At 28.0% G+C, this 19,885-nt stretch overlaps 1 protein-coding gene across 1 annotated transcript; it reads left to right on the forward strand.

The window, feature by feature from the left end:
• The first annotated feature begins 7,877 nt into the window (after positions 1-7,877).
• On the forward strand, positions 7,878-13,149 carry LOC123271514. The gene is made up of 4 exons (XM_044737860.1): positions 7,878-8,082; positions 12,407-12,526; positions 12,610-12,759; positions 12,832-13,149. Exons 1-4 carry the CDS (start codon positions 8,020-8,022, stop codon positions 13,012-13,014), a joined length of 516 nt encoding a protein of 171 aa, XP_044593795.1. The 5' UTR covers positions 7,878-8,019; the 3' UTR covers positions 13,015-13,149.
• The last annotated feature ends 6,736 nt before the right edge of the window (positions 13,150-19,885 follow it).

A 19,885-nucleotide genomic window follows, 5' to 3' on the forward strand; every position in this document is an offset into this window, starting at 1 on the left:
AAATGAAATGAAAAATATTGAAAAAAGTTTGGAAAATCCAAATGAGCATGCCATTTAAGCGCTCATGTCATACATAAATTATTTAGATCATAACAAAAATTATTCGCTTTTAATTTGAATTTTCCCGCGAGTAGTATTATCCCCTCTGTAGATCGAACTAAATAAAAATTTTAACAGATGATAAAACAGTTAGTAATTATACCATCATGTATGTATAGTTTCTGCTTGTTTATAGTTATTTCAATTCTGTTTATGAAAAATAATATATATGGCTGCCAAAATCGCAGAAAAAGTCACCGAACTGACAATCGAAAAAAATTAACTGTATCGAAACGGAATTATTTTGACACGCAATTTTCACAAAGGTTTTGATAAACTTCCTCAGGAATAAAACAAAAAAAAAATTGAATCGCGAAAGTGATTTTTGACAAAGTTGTGGTGTTATCAAGCCCATAGCTTCCGTGAATACCACGCTCTTATTCATTTAATTCATCAGAAAAACGATTTTTTTTCTGAGAAATCTTATTTAATCGATAAGAAAATTTTTTCAACGTGTTCTGTAGTTACTATTATTTATTTCAATATGCTTTTTATCCATAACTTTTTCGTTTAAATTATGAAAATCACGTTTTAATCGAAATCACGATTTTTAGGCGAGAGTAGAGCATACCTGTGCGCTTCGCGCTTAAGGCATGCAATTTGAAAAAATTATAGACCTTTTTTGTAGGGAATTTAATTTTAATCACAACCACTCCTTCGCGACAGTCGCATTTAATTCCAACAAGCGACACGGACGTGTGTAATTGAGTTTTTAATGAAAAAAAGCGAGGGGTGGCTCCAGAAAAAAAGTAAAATTAATCTAAAAACGTAGACAAAGAGCTTTTAAATTCCAAGATTGATATGATAGGATCGGATTGGAGGGAAGAGAGGGAGGGGAGTTTTCTGTTTTAGCTTCGCCCGAAGTTACAAATTTTTATCGTAAATCGTATTTATTAGGCGGCGTGGAGTTTATAGCCGAGATGAGTCGGGGGATGAAAGCAGAGGGGCCTCGAGACGGAATGAAGACAGACTCGGTTGTCTCGAGCGAGCAGAAGGGCGAGAATTCGTGGAAAGCGTTTACCGCACAATGGGGCGGCCTATTGTCATGCAGATTCCCCTCGCCTAATATAAAGTGATCATCAGGGGCATCCAGACAATCCCCGAACACGTTAGCACCTACCCGGTTATTTAAATGTGTGGGCGCCACGCAAATGTATCTCTCTGTGCTCCAGATGTATAGACGCACATTATATATATATATGTATCAGCTCAAAAGGGTTTGGAACCCCTTTGGCTCGTCACAATTTACTTTGATGTGTGCGTACTGCGTGATGCGGATACATGCTGGTACCCTTCTAGAGCCGCGATGATTGAAGGGAAATGTGGATGGATAATATACATGTAGAGATAAATATATATTTCGCGGGATGATACAACATTTCCCAATTTCGCCCTCATCCCAAAGGCTGTCAGCGGCTGTAACAATATCGTGATAACGTTTTTTCATTTACTATTTTGTTTTATGTTTTTTTTCGGGAAATTTGTTGTCAGCACAGGGTTACTTTTTTTAATTTGTAGAGTTAATGAGAATTTTTAGCTTGGAAATTAGAAAATTATTGGAGTTTTTGAATTATTAGGTGAAAAAAGAAGAGGTTATAGGTTTAAGGGGGATTTTGGCTAAAGAGTGGAGGTAAGAGAAAATTGGTAAGGAATTTTTAAGTAGGAAATTTAATTTGCTACAGAAAAGGTCATCAATTTTTCTGTATCTTCAATATTTTGGCTAAAAATTGAGGTTAAAAGTCAAAAACTTAAGTAACTAGACAAATAACGCAAAAGGATATTTTTTAAGATATTAAAATTCAAAATTATTAGTTAAATATTGAAAATTTGAAAAAATTATAAGACTTTTTTTGTAGGATCTTTAATTTGATACAAAAAAGATCCGTCAATTTTTCTGAATTTTCAATTTTTTGGCTAAAAATTGAGGTCAAAGGTCAAAACTCAAGGTACGTAGAAAAATAACGCAAAACGATTTTTTTCTAAATTAAAACACAAAATTTTGGGGTAAATATTGAAGATTCCAACAGGTTATGGGCTCAGGAACCTGGTTTGAGTAATGAGGTAGACAAGTAAAAGTAAGGTTTCAAGTTAACATAAGGGTTTTTAGTTAACTTGAAACCTTATTTTTACTTGTAACTACTCATTCACTTGAACCAGTATTCCACTAGAGATTCCAACAGGTTATAGGCCCAGGAACCTAGTTTAGGTAATGAAGTAAACAAGTAAAAGTAAGGTTTTAAGTTAACATAAGAATTTTAGTTAACTTAAAAAAGGTCTGTTATAATAAACGATCAAGTATAGATGTATTCTTAACTGCTCTTTGTAATCTCCCATGAAAAAAAAAATATATCTAAATACATAAAAAATATATTTTAAATATATTAAAAATTTATAAAAAATATATAAATTATGTATAGTAAATATATTTTTAATAACTAACTTTTGGCCGATTTTCATATATATTTTATATATTGCAAATATATTTTAGATATTTATTTATTTATTTTATTTTATTGTCTTTATTGCATATAACCTAACAGCCTTTTAAGGCCAATAAAAAGGTTACAAAAAGATACATATAGTGATTCTGATTTGCACAAGTAGCCAAAATACAATAATATATATAAAACATTACGTTTGATATTATAAATATGTAAATTATATATCATAGCATCAGGTAACATTTATATATTAATTTATAATAATGATAATGTGTGTGTATGCTAGCATTACATAATCAACTTGCAAGATGTTGGTGCATTATAGATATATACAGATTACAAGCAAGTATACACACAATCTTCTAGTAATGTTATATACTTAATAAATAGAATAATTCATAATATTTGGTTCCAAAATGCTGAGGTTTATAAATAGTAGATAATATAATAAATAACAGTTTATGAGCTTAGATATTATTTGTGGATGTAAATGTAGATGCTGGAGAATGGTAGTCTAGATATATTCAAAATATATATTTTTTTTATATTTTTTATGTATTTTAAGATATATCTTGAATATATCTAAAATATATTTAAAATATATATGAAAATCGGCCAAAAGTTAATTATTAAAAATATATTTACTATACATATTTTTTATAGATTTTTAATATATTTAAAAATCTATTTTTTATATTCTTCGACATATATTTTTTTTTCATAGGGGATTACTCATTCATCCGAACCAGTATTTCACGAGAGATTCCAACAGATTTTGAAAAATTATGTTCTTTAAAATTTTTCCGTATTTTGAATCCTTTAGTCATAATTAAAAGTTAAAGATCAAAACTCGAAGGAACTAAAAAATAGGACAAGATTCTTTTTAAAAAATTAAAACTCAAAATTTTGGATTAAATAATATTAAAAATACAAAAAAATGACAAGAAGCCTTTTTCTTGTGGGGAATTTAATTTCCTAAAAGAAAAGTCTTTGTCAATTTTCGCCTTTTTTTTTTTTTTATAAATCTCTAAAATGTGTAAATTTTTCAGCGTATGAAAACAAAGAAATGATAACAAAGTTGTGAAGAATATCCGTATAAAATAGTGTGGTGCCTCGGAGTATCTGGATGATATCAGGAAGCGTATCTGGATAGGTTGCCTCGGGACAAATCTAGATTGAATAGACCGAGGTGCAAAGCGTCGCTAAAAGAGTTGAGTGGTTTCCATATAACAGTGCAAAACCGGCGGATAGATGGTTAGATAGATAGATCTCGGCAAGGTGTAGGAATCCGCCGGTACGTGTGTGAAATAAAATAGAGATTGCACGCCGTTAAATCGCGAAGAGGAAAACAGTCGCGGTGTTAAAAAACGTACATGCTTTGCGGCTGTGAATACGTCTAGACGGGTGTACTTGAGCCACACTGTGAAAACACTGCTGACGGCTGATGCAAGAGATACAAGTTTATCTTGTCATGATAAATGTTATATATATATATATCTGTATAAATATATATGAATGGAAGAGATTCTCAATGGAAATGCATTCCGCGGATCCGTCTCGCTGACATCTGTTTTGTCTTTAACATTCCTGGCTTTTGTTTCCCTGGATGCTGGAGGATTAACAGGATTTTGCTTTTAATGGACTCCGGAGTTTCAAGGTTCAGCGAGTTTATACCTTTTTTGCAATTACGTTCCACTTGCTGGGATATTTTTCCATTTGCTTCCGGGAATCTCGAAAAATTGTCAAGTGTGTTGGATTTTTATTTTATATTAATTAAAATTATTATTTTAATTAAAATCATTATCGTTGAAATTTGTAAGGACATTTTTTTTAGAAAATTAAATTTCCTACAGTAAAAGTCCGATATAATTTTTTACAAACTCCAATATTTGTAAGTTTTAATGTAAAAAAAATCTTTTTATTATTTTTTTGTGTTTTTAATATTCAATTCAGAATTTTGAGTTTTAAAGTTTTGAAAAAAATCCTTTTATATTATTTTTCTAGTTATTTTGACTTTTGACCTTTGATCTCAAATTTTGACTGGATTCAAAATACGGAAACATTTATAAGGAGCTTTTTTATAGAAAACTAGCGAACCCAGCCCGCTTCGCCGGGCTAAAGCTTAGTTTATTAAACAAAGTACATATATATTTCAATACATTGCAATTAATTAATTCTATTATCGCAATATGTCAAGCATCATTCATCTTCGAGTTCATTTTCTTCAAGCTTTCTCTCTAGCGGATGAAAATTGTTAACCAAACTCATAAACATATCAGTTAGTGTAACATCCACTTTGTGATGTATACAAAAAAATATCGGGTTCATCTCAACATCGGCGATCAAAGTACGACGCAAGGCTTAAGCATATTGAGCATATGCTCAATACAATATTGTAAATGTGGATAACCTGAAAATCGTATAAAAAAAAAAAAAAAAAAAAATTATAATATTTTTAGAATTGAAACTTTATTGTTATTATTGTGAAATTAGCAACCCGCTTATATAAGAAGCACAGTGCTACTCCCGTGTATGCCACGCGCGGTTCTTTTTATTACACGCTTTATATTAGCTTCACTTGTATGTCAGTTTGTCAGTATGTAACTCTCCGTGGGTAATTTGCGCGCCTGAATATTTTTGATAATCAACAAATAATAGTTTAAAAAAACTAAAAAATCACGCTTTTATAAATAAACCAAACTAAAAGTAAAAAATAAATAATAGTTTAAAAACTAAAACACGCTTTTTATAGAAAACCAAACTAAAAAATAGAAAATAAATTTAAATTAAAATTAAGAATAGTGTTAAAAATTTCAATAAATATAAATTAATAATAGTGTAATAAAAAATGTATTTTATTTTAAAAAGCGTAAGTATGGTGTCAATAGTTATAAATATTTTATTGACAGATATGAGTAGAGTGATTATCATTTTGATAATATCTTAAAAAGCACCCCACGCTTTTTTTAAAATAAAATACATTTTTTTATTTACACTATTATTAATTTATATTTATTGAAATTTTTAACACTATTCTTAATTTAAATTTATTTATTTATTTATTTATTTATTACTTGAAAACATCTCAACAGCCCGAAGGCCAATTACAGAGAATTCTGATTTACAATATGTAATACAAGAGGCGCGTTAACGGTTAGCAAAATACTTAACAATTATTGAGTTATTCAATAATAACAGAAACTTACATAGAATTTTAAAGAAATTTTAATACATTAATACACTAATGCTGGATGAAATTATTACATAATATAAGATATAATTTACTTTATTATTAATATAAAGATATAATTTACAAACCTAATTGTTTTAGTGATACTATTTTCATCTAGTGTTAACTACCAGTGATGCAAGGGCACTGGGACTAATTGATGAAGAAGACTCAAGCAGGTCAAAATTATTATTTTGACGTACAATAATGTTACATGCATTAATCATTCTATATAATGGTGATGATGAAGTGAAATTATTTTTAATTTTTGGTTTTATTAAAATTTATTTTCTATTTTTTAGTTTGGTTTTCTATAAAAAGCGTGTTTTTAGTTTTTTTAAACTATTATTTATTAGATAAGAATATCCTAGAGTAACGGACAATAAGGGATATTAAGGGAGAATACAAACTTCACATGATAAAGTTTACAAGCATGAAAATAATTTTCAGCTTGTAAACATAGGTGGACCTTCATACTCCGCCGTTAAGAAAAAGAAGAGATAATCATTTTTAAATTGTTGTTTTTGATCGCAAACTTGTATTTTCTACACTGATAGAAGGATTTATTTGTATTAAAAAAATATTTGTTAATAGTTAACAAATCATTTATTAGAGACCATTTTTTAGTATCAAACAAATATTTCTTAGTATTTAAAATGATTTGTTTGTATTTAATAAATCAGATATTCATTTATTAAATATTAATAAATCTTTTTAAATACTAAGAAATATTTGTTAAGGACTAAAAAGTCGTCTCTAATAAATGATTTGTTAAATATTAACAAATATTTTTAACTATAAACAAATCCTTCTATCAGTGTATAGTTATAATTATGACTTTATATGTAATATATCGAATTCACTTATATTCTATCTGATGTTCATAAAATTTTAGAATTAACAGCTCAGAATACTCCTTTAACATCATCAAGTAGTTGACATTATTTTTCTCGACGGTAAACATAAAATATTTTGTGTTCCCGGATGTTTTTAAGCCAATTATATTTAAAATTACTCCAGCAAATTTTGTTCAGGTATAAAAAAAAATTACGTTTAGTTTTAAACATTAAAAAATAAAAAATCCGTTTACGTTATTTATCTACTTACGTTGAATTTTGACCTTTGACCTCAAATTTTAAATAAAAGATTGAATATACAGAAAAATTGATAAGAATCTTTTTGATAGAAAATTAAATTTCCTACAATAAAGCTTTTTTTATAATTTTGTATGTCCAATATTTACCTCAGAATTTTAAGTCTTAATTAAAATAAAAAATCTTTTTACATTATTTTCTTAATTACTTTGAGTTTTGACCTTTGACCTCAAATTTTGACTGAAAAATTGAAGATACGGAAAAATTTTACGGACCTTTTTGATAGAGCATCAAATTTCTTACAAAAAAAGTGTCCGATTATTTTTTAATGTCTCCAATATTTACTCCAGAAATTAAAGTATTAATTACCGTTCAATTTTTTCTAAAAAAATTCTTCTAAATTTATTGAAACAATCACAAATATTTCAATAAAATATAATAAAAAATGTGTAAAAAATAAATAAAAGCCAATAGAGATTATTTGGACAGTGAGCACACACGTAGAGTGCACGTTAATTGTTACGGCTCATTGAAATTCATGACGCGTACTTGACTCCGATTATCCAACCCGCTAATGGTTATTTTAATAGTCTCACTCGGGATAAATTTTTCTCGGTCGAAACTCGGAAGCTGCAGGCAGACCATCGGCTTTGGTAACAAGTCGGGATTATAAATATTTTTTTTTTAAACAAAAAAGCAACAATTTTCCGCGCTTGAATGTAAAAAATTGATACAAAAAGATTTGAGCGATAAATCTTTGTCGCAATTAGATTAATTAGATAAGCTCGGGGACTTATTTCAATAAATCAATTAAACTATACGGAGCATGGCAATCAGGTGGAGTTTGATTCGTGTTTAAAAGACACCGTAGCAGCCATGAGTTAACTTTTTTAATTGCCAATTACAACTGTTGATAACAATGTTATTTTCTCGTCGGCGCTTTTTAAATATTATTTACGATGTTATTCAATCTTAACTATTTTCATTCCTTTTTTACTTCTTATCGCGTTTACTCTGCACTCCAGACTCGAGTACAAGAGCAACTTTTGCCTCATTCGACTTTTCCTGCTCTGGCTATAATTATCCAGTAAGTTTCCTTTTTTTATTATTGACTTTTAAAACGAATATTTCACTCTTTTTTTAGGCTCTTTTTATCATGAAACACTTTTTGCGGGTTTTTTTCATTTCTGCGATGGTTCTTTGCATCCATTCTCAAAATGTGAGTACTTTTTTTTTATTTTTTTTATTTCAGTAATAGAAAAATAGTCAAAATTTATTTATTTAAAATTTATAAACAATTATTTGTTAATATAACAAGAGTAAGTGCGTAAATTAATATTCTGGCTAAGCTATAAGAGATACAGAAAAATTGACAAGGACCTTTTTTATAGAAAATTAAATTTCAATACTAAAAAAGTCTCCTATAATTTTTTCAAATTTCCAATATTTGACCCAGAATTTTGATTTTTAGTTTTTTATTAAAAATGCAATTTAATTAATCTTAGTTAGTTTAATTTTTTACCTTTGACCTCAAATTTTGACTAAATGATTGAAAATACAATAAGGGGAAAATTGATAACCCTTATTAAAAAAAAATATTTAAAACGATTCAATCCATGCAAAATGTATATCTATATATTTGTAAAGTTGAATTGTTTTTAATCGCTTTGAGCCATTTCGAATCGTTTCAAATCTTTTTTTCTAATCAGGGAAGGATCTTTTTGCTAGAACATCGAATTTTCTCCGAAAAAGTTATTTTTCCATATTTTCGATAATTAACCCACAATTTAGAGTTTTAATTAATAAAAAAAATTATTTTGCGTTATTTTTCTAGTTACTTTGATTTTTGACCTTTGACCTCAAATTTTGACTAAAAGATCCAAGATACGGAAAAATTGAAAAGAATCTTTTACAGAAAATTAAATTTCCTATAAAAAAAGGTCTCATAATTTTCGTACACTGATAGAAGGATTTCTTAGTATTTAAGAAGATTTCTTTGTATTTAAGAAATCATTTCTTAAACATCATTTTTTAGTATTTGAAAAATATTTCTTAATGTTTATGAAATATTTCGTAGTATTTAAAAAATATATATATTTCTTAGTATTTAAGAAATATTTTTTAAATACTAAGAAATAATGTTTAAGAAATGATTTCTTAAATACAAAGAAATCTTCTTAAATGTTAATAAATCCTTCTATCAGTGTATATTTCCAATATTTGACTGAGAATTTTGATTTTTCATTATTATTTCTGAAAGATAAATTTTAATTATTCTCCTAGTTACTTTTATTTTTGAATTTTGACTAAAGAATTGAAGATACGTGAAAATTGACAAGGACCTTCTTTATAGAACATCAAATTTTTCAGAAAAAAAGTTTTCTGATAATTTATCCGTATCTTCAATCTATATTTATCCCAAAATTTTGAGTTTCAATTTAAAAAAAAAATTATTTTGCGTTATTTTTCTAGTTACTTTCTAGTTTTGACATTTGACCTCAAATTTTGACTAAAGGATTGAAGATACGGAAAAATTCAAAAGAACCTTTTACAGAAAATTAAATTTCCTACAAAAAAGGTCTCATAATTTTCGTATATTTCCAATATTTTACTCAGAATTTTGATTTTTAATTATTTATTAAAGATACATTTTAATTATTATTCTAGTAACTTAAATTTTTTACCTTTAATCTCAAATTTTGGCTAAAATATTGAAGATTTGTAAAAATTGCTAAAATCTTAACTGTAGCAACTTAAATATTATATTAAAAAGGCCTCATAATTTTTGCATATTTCCAATATTTGACCTAATTCGTCAAAAAGACGAAATTATAAATAAATTTGACCCTATAAATAAATCAAAAAAAAATTTTTCTACGCAGATTTAAGACATAAAAAAGAGAAAAATTGCTGAACGTCCATCCTGAAAGAAATATAAGTATCTGTCTAATGTAAATTTAATGATTAATGTTAAAGCAGAGCACAAAAGGCATTTATTTGAATGGTTGAGAGCGCATGTAGAGGCATTCACTAAGCTCCTCCAGCCTCGGGGCATTTTGTCTCCATATATACAGAGTCGCGATGGACAGTAGTGGTCACCGGTCATTTCGTACGAAACGTAATGGTGACTATAATGCCCGGCGAAAAAAAAAAAAAAAACGTCTGAAAAAAAGTAAATAAAATGAAACGACCGCGATAAAGGAACGAGAGCATACACCACATTATATTATTATATTATATTTTGTACTTAATGGCTTTTGGGTTCTGCGGTTAAACATTAAAAATGGTCGGACACAATTCCGAGCTTTTCATCCATTGTCACGCGCATCGTCAAATAAATTGCGCTATTTTGGCTTTACATACTAATATAACGTAATCTGTGAACCACAGACCGGAATATGGATCCAGCTTTTAAATTTTCTTATAAATAATTACAGAGAATACACATTAAAGTAATAGAGAGCACCCGGTACACTCAGATCGGTAAATTCCTCTGCAGCGACCGAAATATCAGCAGAATTTTATTGCTTCTTTAGCGTCATACAAGATTCGACAGCTCGAGTAAGGCGCCAGATGCTTCCAACACCCTTTTCGAGCTTTATTTAACGTGTTATACATGAAAAACTTTTCTTTATACCGAGATTATCATGTAACTGTTCAAGTTAACATCTGCGAGGCTGTTTTTGACAACCGTGGTCATTTTTTTTCGTGTTTTTATTATATTTTTAGAGAAGCTCAATTCAGTCTTCTTTTTAAATAAAATTAAACCTCAAAATTATGGGTTAAATATTGGAGATATGTAAAAATTATAAGAAAATTTTTTTTCGAGAAAATTTAATGTTCTATAAATAAGATCTGGTCAATTTTTTCGAATTTTCAATCTTTTAGTTAAAATTTGAGGTCAAAGGTCAAAACTCAAAGAAACTAAAGAAAAGAAGTAATGACTTTTGTTAAATTCCACTGTACTTTCTTAAATATAAAAATTTTTGAAGATATAATAACCTCATCCCGATGATACACTCTTCAAGAGCTTTCATTTGAGTACCCACATCAATTTTTCATATATTTTTTATATATTCATATATATAAATATATAAAATATATGAAAAATTGATGTGGGTACTCAAATGAAAGGTCTTGATGAGTGTAACATCAGAATGAGCTTATATCTTTAAAAATGTCAATAATTAAGAAATTATATTGTATTTTGTCAATTTATAATATTTTTAAAAATATAAGCTCATCCCGATGTTTTGATCATCGAGAGCTTTCATTTGAGTACCCACATGCATTTTTGATATATTTTTCATATATACATATATGTAATATATATAAATATATAAAATATATGAAAAATTGATGTGGGTACGCAAATGAAAGGTCTTGATGAATGTAACATCAGAATGAGCTTATGTCTTTAAAAATTTCAATAATTAAGTAATTATATTGTATTTTGTTAACTTATGATATATTTTTAAAGATATAAGCTCATCCTGATGTTCGACTCATCAAGAGCTTTCATTTGAGTATCCACATCAATTTTTCATATATTTTTTCTATATAAATATATAAAATATATGAAAAATTGATGTGGGTACTCAAATGAAAGGTCTTGATGAGTGTAACATCAGAATGAGCTTATATCTTTAAAAATATCAATAATTAAGAAATTATATTGTATTTTGTCAATTTATAATATTTTTAAAAATATAAGCTCATCCCGATGTTTTGATCATCGAGAGCTTTCATTTAAGTACCCACATGCATTTTTGATATATTTTTCATATATACATATATGTAATATATATAAATATATAAAATATATGAAAAATTGATGTGGGTACGCAAATGAAAGGTCTTGATGAATGTAACATCAGAATGAGCTTATGTCTTTAAAAATTTCAATAATTAAGTAATTATATTGTATTTTGTTAACTTATGATATATTTTTAAAGATATAAGCTCATCCTGATGTTCCACTCATCAAGAGCTTTCATTTGAGCACCCACATGCATTTTTGATATATTTTTCATATATACATATATATATAAATATATAAAATATATGAAAAATTGATGTGGGTACTCAAATGAAAGGTCTTGATGAGTATAACATCGGGATGAGCTTATATCTTTAAAAATGTCAGTAGTTCACAAGTTACAAGGTCATTTCTTAACAATGTATCTAGAGATAGAGCATTTTCGAATGCAGCCCAAACACCTATTATCATAAACTGATTATTGGTGAGAATGATATGAAGCCTTGAAAAGGCACAACTCCAGGTCAAGAATTTTCCAACGATACAAAATTTAACTATAAAAACCCATTTTATCATATAAATACACTGGCCATAAAATTTTGCTTATTCTTTTAATAATATAGATTAAAACTCAAAATTCTGAGTTAATTATTGAAGATACGAAAAAATAATAAAAAACCTTTCTTGTAGGAAATGTAATGTTCAATTTACTATCAATTTTATCTTATTTTGTGTTTCTTAGCTAGAATATTTATTTAAATATTTAATTAAAAATATTTTTCAGTTCACCAAAGAAATATCATTTGAAAATTGTCAAAAAAATGAATGGTGGATAAAAAACATTTCCCCTTCATTGCCGATCGATAACAAAATAAACTTTGAAGCTGAAATAGGAATAGGTGAAGTAAGTAAACCTCCCAAACCTGCCTTTACTCCCCCCAATTCTCTACAATCCGAAATAAACGCAAGTTATCGGTGAACTTACAGAACACAGGGAACTCAAGTCACGTGGTGAAATACTCGTTGACAAACTGCACCGACTTGTGGTGTAAAGCCTTCGAAAATTTGACAATTGAAGGCGTTGATTGCGCAACTAACGGCACGGAGCCTGAAAAAAAGCCCTGTGCAATTTCAAAGGTAATTGTTGGAAGAAAAAAATTTTTAATTAAATTAAATTTAATTATTTACAAAAACTTTTAATCTAAACAGATTTTGGTGAACTGGACGCAAAACGGAACGAATTTGCAGACTATGAGCGTTAAGAAATTGAAAAATGGGTGCGTGAAAAATGTGCAGACCCTCGGGGGTGAAAAAAAAAAACCCCTCGCTCCTGGCTCAGTGCTGCAGCCATTCATTAAAAGCATTCCGATGAACCCCGCGTTGACTAAGTAGCTGATTTGACGCCGGGAAGTTCCTTTAGGGTTCTCTATTCTTCCGGAAATAATGTATATTATCGTGTATTATGTATAGCATGTATTGCGGAGGATGATAATAATAATAAAAATGATAAAAAATGTGAATAAGTAAGCTCGGGTTTTATTTTGTTCTGAGGTTGGTTGTTATTCCGGCAGAAAGTCATAAAGATTTAAAACTATGTCTTATTCAGAACAAAGTACACCTGACGTAACTCACAAATATACAACAACAGTTACAACAACCCCACAGTATATATATAGATATATATATATATATATTCTTTCTTACTCGGCTGGCTTCACCGTGATACTGATATACAGATACAAATATAATGCTTTTCTACCCTCTTTTGTGAGCAACCAACTCTAAAGAGACTTTTATCTGTCAAGTATTTTTTATCTTCTACAAAAATTTATTTTAACATCTTTTTATTATTATTATTATTAAATCTGTCTAATTTTTCTAAATAATAAGAATAATACAAGCAACTTTTCAGTTACTATGTAACTGCTGTAACTCGGCTGCCCAATTTTAAAACACAGTAACTGCAAAATTTTTATACCTGATTTTTTTTTAGTATTGCTGCATTTTTTATAACTTTTAGACCTTAATTTCAAGTATTTTTTGTTAAAAATATTTATATTCAAATATTTTCTATTCATAAATCAAATTATTCATCAATTTGGCGGGTAAACTTTTTTTTAATAAGAAAAATTGGAAAAAATTTTGAAATGTTAATTACTGTGTTTTGAAATGGGGCAACCGAACTTGTGAACTATAAATAAATAAAATTTAGTTTTATTAAATAATGACTTTTGTTAAATTGCACTGTACTTTCTTAAATATTGATATTTTTAAAGATATAAGCTCATCATGATGACATATTCATCAAGAGCTTTCATTTGAGTACCCACATGCATTTTTGATATATTTCTCATATATACATATATAATATATATAAATATATAAAATATACGAAAAATTGATGTGGGTACTCAAATGAAAGGTCTCGATGAGTGTAACATTAGAATGAGCTTATATCATTAAAAATGTCAATAATTAAGAAATTGTATTGTATTTTGTCAATTTATGATATTTTTAAAAATATAAGCTCATCATGATGTTACACTCATCAAGAGCTTTCATTTGAGTACCCACATGTATTTTTGATATATTTTTCATATATTTATATGTATATATAATATATATAAATATATAAAATATATGAAAAATTGATGTGGGTGCTCAAATGAAAGATCTTGATGAGTGTAATATCAAAATGAGCTTATATCATTAAAAATGTCAACAATTAAGAAATTATATTGTATTTCTTCAACTTATGATATTTTTAGAGATACAAACTCATCGTGATGTTACACTTATCAAGAGCTTTCATTTGAGTGCCCACATGCATTTTTGATATATTTGTCATATATACAAATATAAATATATAAAATATATGAAAAATTGGTGTGGGTACTCAAATGGAAGCTCTTAATGAGTGAAACATCAGGATGAGCTTATATCTTTGAAAATGTCAATAGTTCACGAGATACAAGGTCATTTCTCAATTATGTACAAATAGACTTGCTACAAAATTTCGCTTATTTTCTTAATAATATAGATTACTATTGAATTAATTTTAAGAATTAAAAGTTAAGTAAATATGATTAAAAAAAAGAAAAATAAAATGACAATATAATAATATAAATGTATAAAATTTATAATGTAATAGATTTAAATGCACAGAACGATTAACACATAGTATGGAATAGACATAATGCTTACAACCGTGAAATTATACGCCACATGCATTGCACGACATGGTAACGGCAGTAGACTGGAGAAACTCAACAAGATAGAACAGTTCCAGGTTCCAGCCGCTGCAGTTTCCGCATATACGTCCAATATATAGATATCTACACAATAATAATACGCATTATCTCCAGTAGTGCAGTGTACCCGTGTACTCATACGCGGTTGCTGCGATTAACGACAGTCGGTTTCACGCACTCCCTTTAAAGGAATTCCCTTAACATTTAACATCAATCGCTTCGAGTGTTCAATTGTCCAAATTTTGTAATTAAAAAAAATATCAATAATGATATTTATTTATTTATCATTTTACTTCTGGTATATTAATAATAATAAATTAATAATTTCTACACGGAAAAAAGTAAACTGTAATAAATAACAGTCGATTTATAATAAGTAATGATCAACTGCTAAAAATTACCATTTCAAACAGTAAAATCGTGATTTTACTATTCACTTTATAATATTTACTATTTAAACGTTACAATTTACTCTTTACATGAAAGAAAATACTATTTCAAACAGTAATATTCGCTATGTAAATGTATAAAATGTTAAAGTATAATAATTAAGAATTCAGACTTTGATATTTATCATTTCGTACCTAAAAAATGATCGCAATGATATGTAAAAAGTATAAAATAAATTACTAAAGGTGTTTTCATGACTGAATTATATATATATATAATGAGTGTTTTTTCATGCCGTCTAAGTCAAATAACTAGTAGATGTTGTTCAAGTCAAGAGATGGATACTTCCATCTTCTCTTATTGGTTGAGAGATATCCTCTCTGTTCATAAGTTCGATGGAAATCCATCAAACTTGAATACTAGTAATGCTGTAAGTTTGTAGTATCCATTCGAGTACTAAATATGTTAATTAATTGAAAGAAATGAAAGAAATTATTTTGAATGAGAGTAAAGACAGACTTTCGAAAAAATAAATGGGGTTTGTTGCCAAGCCAGGAATCGAACCTGGATCTCCCTGATAACATGTCAGGAGCTCTACCAGTTAAGCTACCGGGCCCCTTCCACCATCCACCTTTCTCAGTCCATTCTTATACTCTCAATACTTACTTTACTATCCCTTCCCTTTTACCCGAGTTACGTACTATGATGGTAGTAGCACTTTTATTTAGGCATTATTATTAAATTACTAAAGGTGTTTTCATGACTGAATTGTATATATATAATGAGTGTTTTTTCATGCCGTCTAAGTCAAATAACTAGTAGATGTACCTTATAGATGTACTACCTTAAGTTCTGTAATATTTATATTTTTGCCACCCCGATGTCCGCTTTGCTGTTTGAAACTATAACAAATTAACCGGAATCCGAGTGAATATTACAGTTTACTTTTTTCCGTGTATAAAAATGACATGTTTAAGCGACTTTAAGAAAATTTTAAATTTAATAATAATAATTTTCTTAGCTTCAACAAGTTATGGGCCCAGACAAGCTCTTTATAAATTATATTCTTAAAAATAATTTTTTCTAAAAATTAGAATTTCCTAAAATCAGAATAATTATCATGAATTTTTATGAAAAATTCCTAGCACGTGAAGGTCCTTTGATCTATCGAATCCTGAAAACGGCAAACGAGTGCAGTTCTGTCGATAAAGAAAGGTAACTACTGATTTGACAAAGGACATGGGTCAGCCTGTCTATCAGTATTCAGAGGATACCCCGGTCAGAAGGAATAAAAGCAAGGGTAGCGTTTCGGTTTTCAACGAAAATTCTTAAAGAGATAGATAGATTGTTGATGCCTTTTCCTTGGAGTGTGTCCTGTTCTGCCCTCGGCAAACTGATCCTACGTGATCCGGTTTCTTCATTCTTACTCCTCAGCTCGGCTTTGATCATGTCCCATGTCTCATGTCTGAAGTCTCGTGTCTCGTGTCTATGGCTCTATACTCTTGATGTTGGCCCCCAGGATTAAGAGTGCTCTGGTCAATAAGCGAAACGGGAAACGCGAAATAGTTTCGGGACCTGCATGTCAGCTAGAAGCTAGAAGCTAGAAGCTAGAAGCTAGAAGCTAGTCTCTGATCTGAATATTTCACCTATCTGAGTGTAACTCATACATATGTATTACCACTTTCATCTCGACTTCTTCTTCTTAAATTTTTTATTCAGCCTAATACGCGTTTCTTTGGCTCTCTAAGAATGTCAATAACATCAAGAGAGATGGCTTATTCATGACGAGTAATGTAGTCGTGGATAAATTTTATGGTATATGTTCATATTTGACCAGATGATATTATTGTGATTATTCTAAAAAAATTTTAATTAAATACACTGATAGAAAGATTTATTAAATGTTAATAATTTAATTTATTTAAAGACAATTATTTAATTTAATAAATATTTTTTAACATTCAACAAATATTTATTAATAGTTAATAAATATTTTGTTGAGTGAATTTGTTTTGCTTGCAATGTCATATGATATCAAGATTGGTTATAAACAAAAATCATATTTATAAATTATTTGCATTCATTAAATTACATTATAATAACGTTTATTGTAACTGTTGGAAGTTATGGATAGGATTAATAATAAATAGATAGAAAAACAATATTATTATCCACATAGAGTCATTCAAATAGAATCTTTATTTTAAAGAAAAGAATTGTATCGAGAGAAGTGTCGTTACTTGACAGAGTTTAGTCGCAGACTAACTATAATGTTAAAATTATTTTATTATGAAATATAACCCTCTGTATTGTCCTTAGTAAAACACATTTTTTTCTTTTTAACTAAGACCGTAATATTTGGTTGTACTGTACAGTGTAAAATAAGGAGTCCTTTGTACAACTCAAGTACCTAAGGTCATAAAATCAAGCCTATACAGACTTTCTTATTCTAACTGCACAAATGTGCTTTAAATGTGTTTTTAACATTTAAGGGGTTATACGCAGTTGCAAAGCTAAAAAAACAACATTTTTTTATGAATTTTTTACACGCTTTATATTAGCTTCACTTGTATGTCAGTTTGTTTGTCAGTTTGTCAGTATGTCAGTAACTCTCCGTGGGTAATCTGCGCGCCTGCGGCCTTCCTTGGTTCTGGTAGCCGTTTCTCAGGCTCGCTCTCCGAAATCGAACTCTGATTCCCCGTATTTATAATATTTATAAATAATTATTTTTTATTAGCTTCACTTGTATGTCAGTATGTCAGTATGTCAGTATGTAACTCTCCGTGGGTAATTTGCGCGCCTGAATATTTTTGATAATCAACAAATAATAGTTTAAAAACTAAAAATCACGCTTTTATAAATAAACCAAACTAAAAGTAAAAATAAATAATAGTTTAAAAAACTAAAAACACGCTTTTATAGAAAACCAAACTAAAAATAGAAAATAAATTTAAATTAAGAATAGTGTTAAAAATTTCAATAAATATAAATTAATAATAGTGTAAATAAAATGTATTTTATTTTAAAAAGCGTGGGGTGCTTTTTAAGATATTATCAAAATGATAATCACTCTACTCATATCTGTCAATAAAATATTTATAACTATTGACACCATGCACCTCACGCTTTTTTAAAATAAAATACATTTTTTATTTTACACTATTATTAATTTATATTTATTGAAATTTTTAACACTATTCTTAATTTAAATTTATTTTCTATTTTTAGTTTGGTTTTCTATAAAAAGCGTAAGTTTTTAGTTATTTAAATAGAGTCTACTTTCAAGAATACAATAGCGCGTCAATCATGTAAAAATATAAATGTGCACCGCACCTGTAGAAGATGTTCTGAACGACCTCTAAAAAAAAGGCGCTTGGCGGTGATCTCCATTTCGGTGGTTTGGATTATCTGCACTGATAGAAGGATTTATTTGTATTAAAAAAATATTTGTTAATAGTTAACAAATCATTTATTAGAGACCATTTTTTAGTATCAAACAAATATTTCTTAGTATTTAAAATGATTTGTTTGTATTTAATAAATCAGATATTCATTTATTAAATATTAATAAATCTTTTTAAATACTAAGAAATATTTGTTAAGGACTAAAAATTGGTCTCTAATAAATGATTTGTTAAATATTAACAAATATTTTTAACTATAAACAAATCCTTCTATCAGTGTGAAATCAGAAAATATGGTGAATTCTTTTACAGGATAGATTAATGCAGATATTGGACGAAGGAATAAGAAAAATTTTGATTTTTGACAAAATGGCGTCTATTTGTAAAAAATTTTTCGTTTTTGTTGAAAAACAATTTTCCAAATTGTTAAAAAAAAAATAGTAATAATTTTTTTGAATCTTATTCCTTCGTCCAATACCTGCATTAATCTATCCTGTAAAAGAATTCACCATATTTTTTGATTTCAGATAATCCAAACCACCGAAATGGAGATCACCGCCAAGCGCCTTTTTTTTAGAGGTCGTTCAGAACATCTTCTACAGGAGCGGTGCACATTTATATTTTTACATGATTGACGCGCTATTGTATTCTTGAAAGTAGGCTCTATTTAAATAACCATCACTTGTAATTGATAATTAAAAACTGTGTCTAGAAAAAATTCATAAAAAAATGTTGTTTTTTTAGCTTTGCAACTGCGTATAATCCCTTAAAAAACTAATAAAAGAAAATACGTTATTTTTCTTAAATAAATATTTCTAAAAACAAAATATCTAAAATATAAAACTAAAAGTTTGTAACTGGAATTTATTTTTGCTCAGAGAATCCAACAGTAACATACCGAATTCTATTACAGCTCATAATTATCTTTTATATTTTTAAATATTAAAAAGGTTAATTTATTAAGTAAATTGAATTATTATCATGTATTCCAGCTATAGGGTTATAAAAAGTGTCAAAAGAAAATTGCTATAACAGTTAACAAATATTCATTAAGCATTAATAAATATTTATTAAATCCTATGATGTTAAAAAATCATTTATTAAGAGTTAATAATCCTTATTAAATATAAACAAATCCTTCTATCAGTGTAGAAAATTATTGACTAGTCACTGTAATAAATGACTATAATTTCTAAAATATGAATTTTTAGGAAAAAT

Source organism: Cotesia glomerata, linkage group LG9 (assembly GCF_020080835.1).
Source record: "Cotesia glomerata isolate CgM1 linkage group LG9, MPM_Cglom_v2.3, whole genome shotgun sequence".
Taxonomy (NCBI): Eukaryota; Metazoa; Arthropoda; class Insecta; order Hymenoptera; family Braconidae; genus Cotesia; species Cotesia glomerata.

Coding starts and splice junctions, on each gene's coding strand:
- LOC123271514 (XM_044737860.1), top strand. CDS start 8,020: ATGAAACACTTTTTGCGGGTTTTTTTCATTTCTGCGATGGTTCTTTGC. Junction 8,083..12,406: donor TTTGCATCCATTCTCAAAAT/GTGAGTACTTTT, acceptor AATATTTTTCAG/TTCACCAAAGAAATATCATT. Junction 12,760..12,831: donor AGCCCTGTGCAATTTCAAAG/GTAATTGTTGGA, acceptor TAATCTAAACAG/ATTTTGGTGAACTGGACGCA.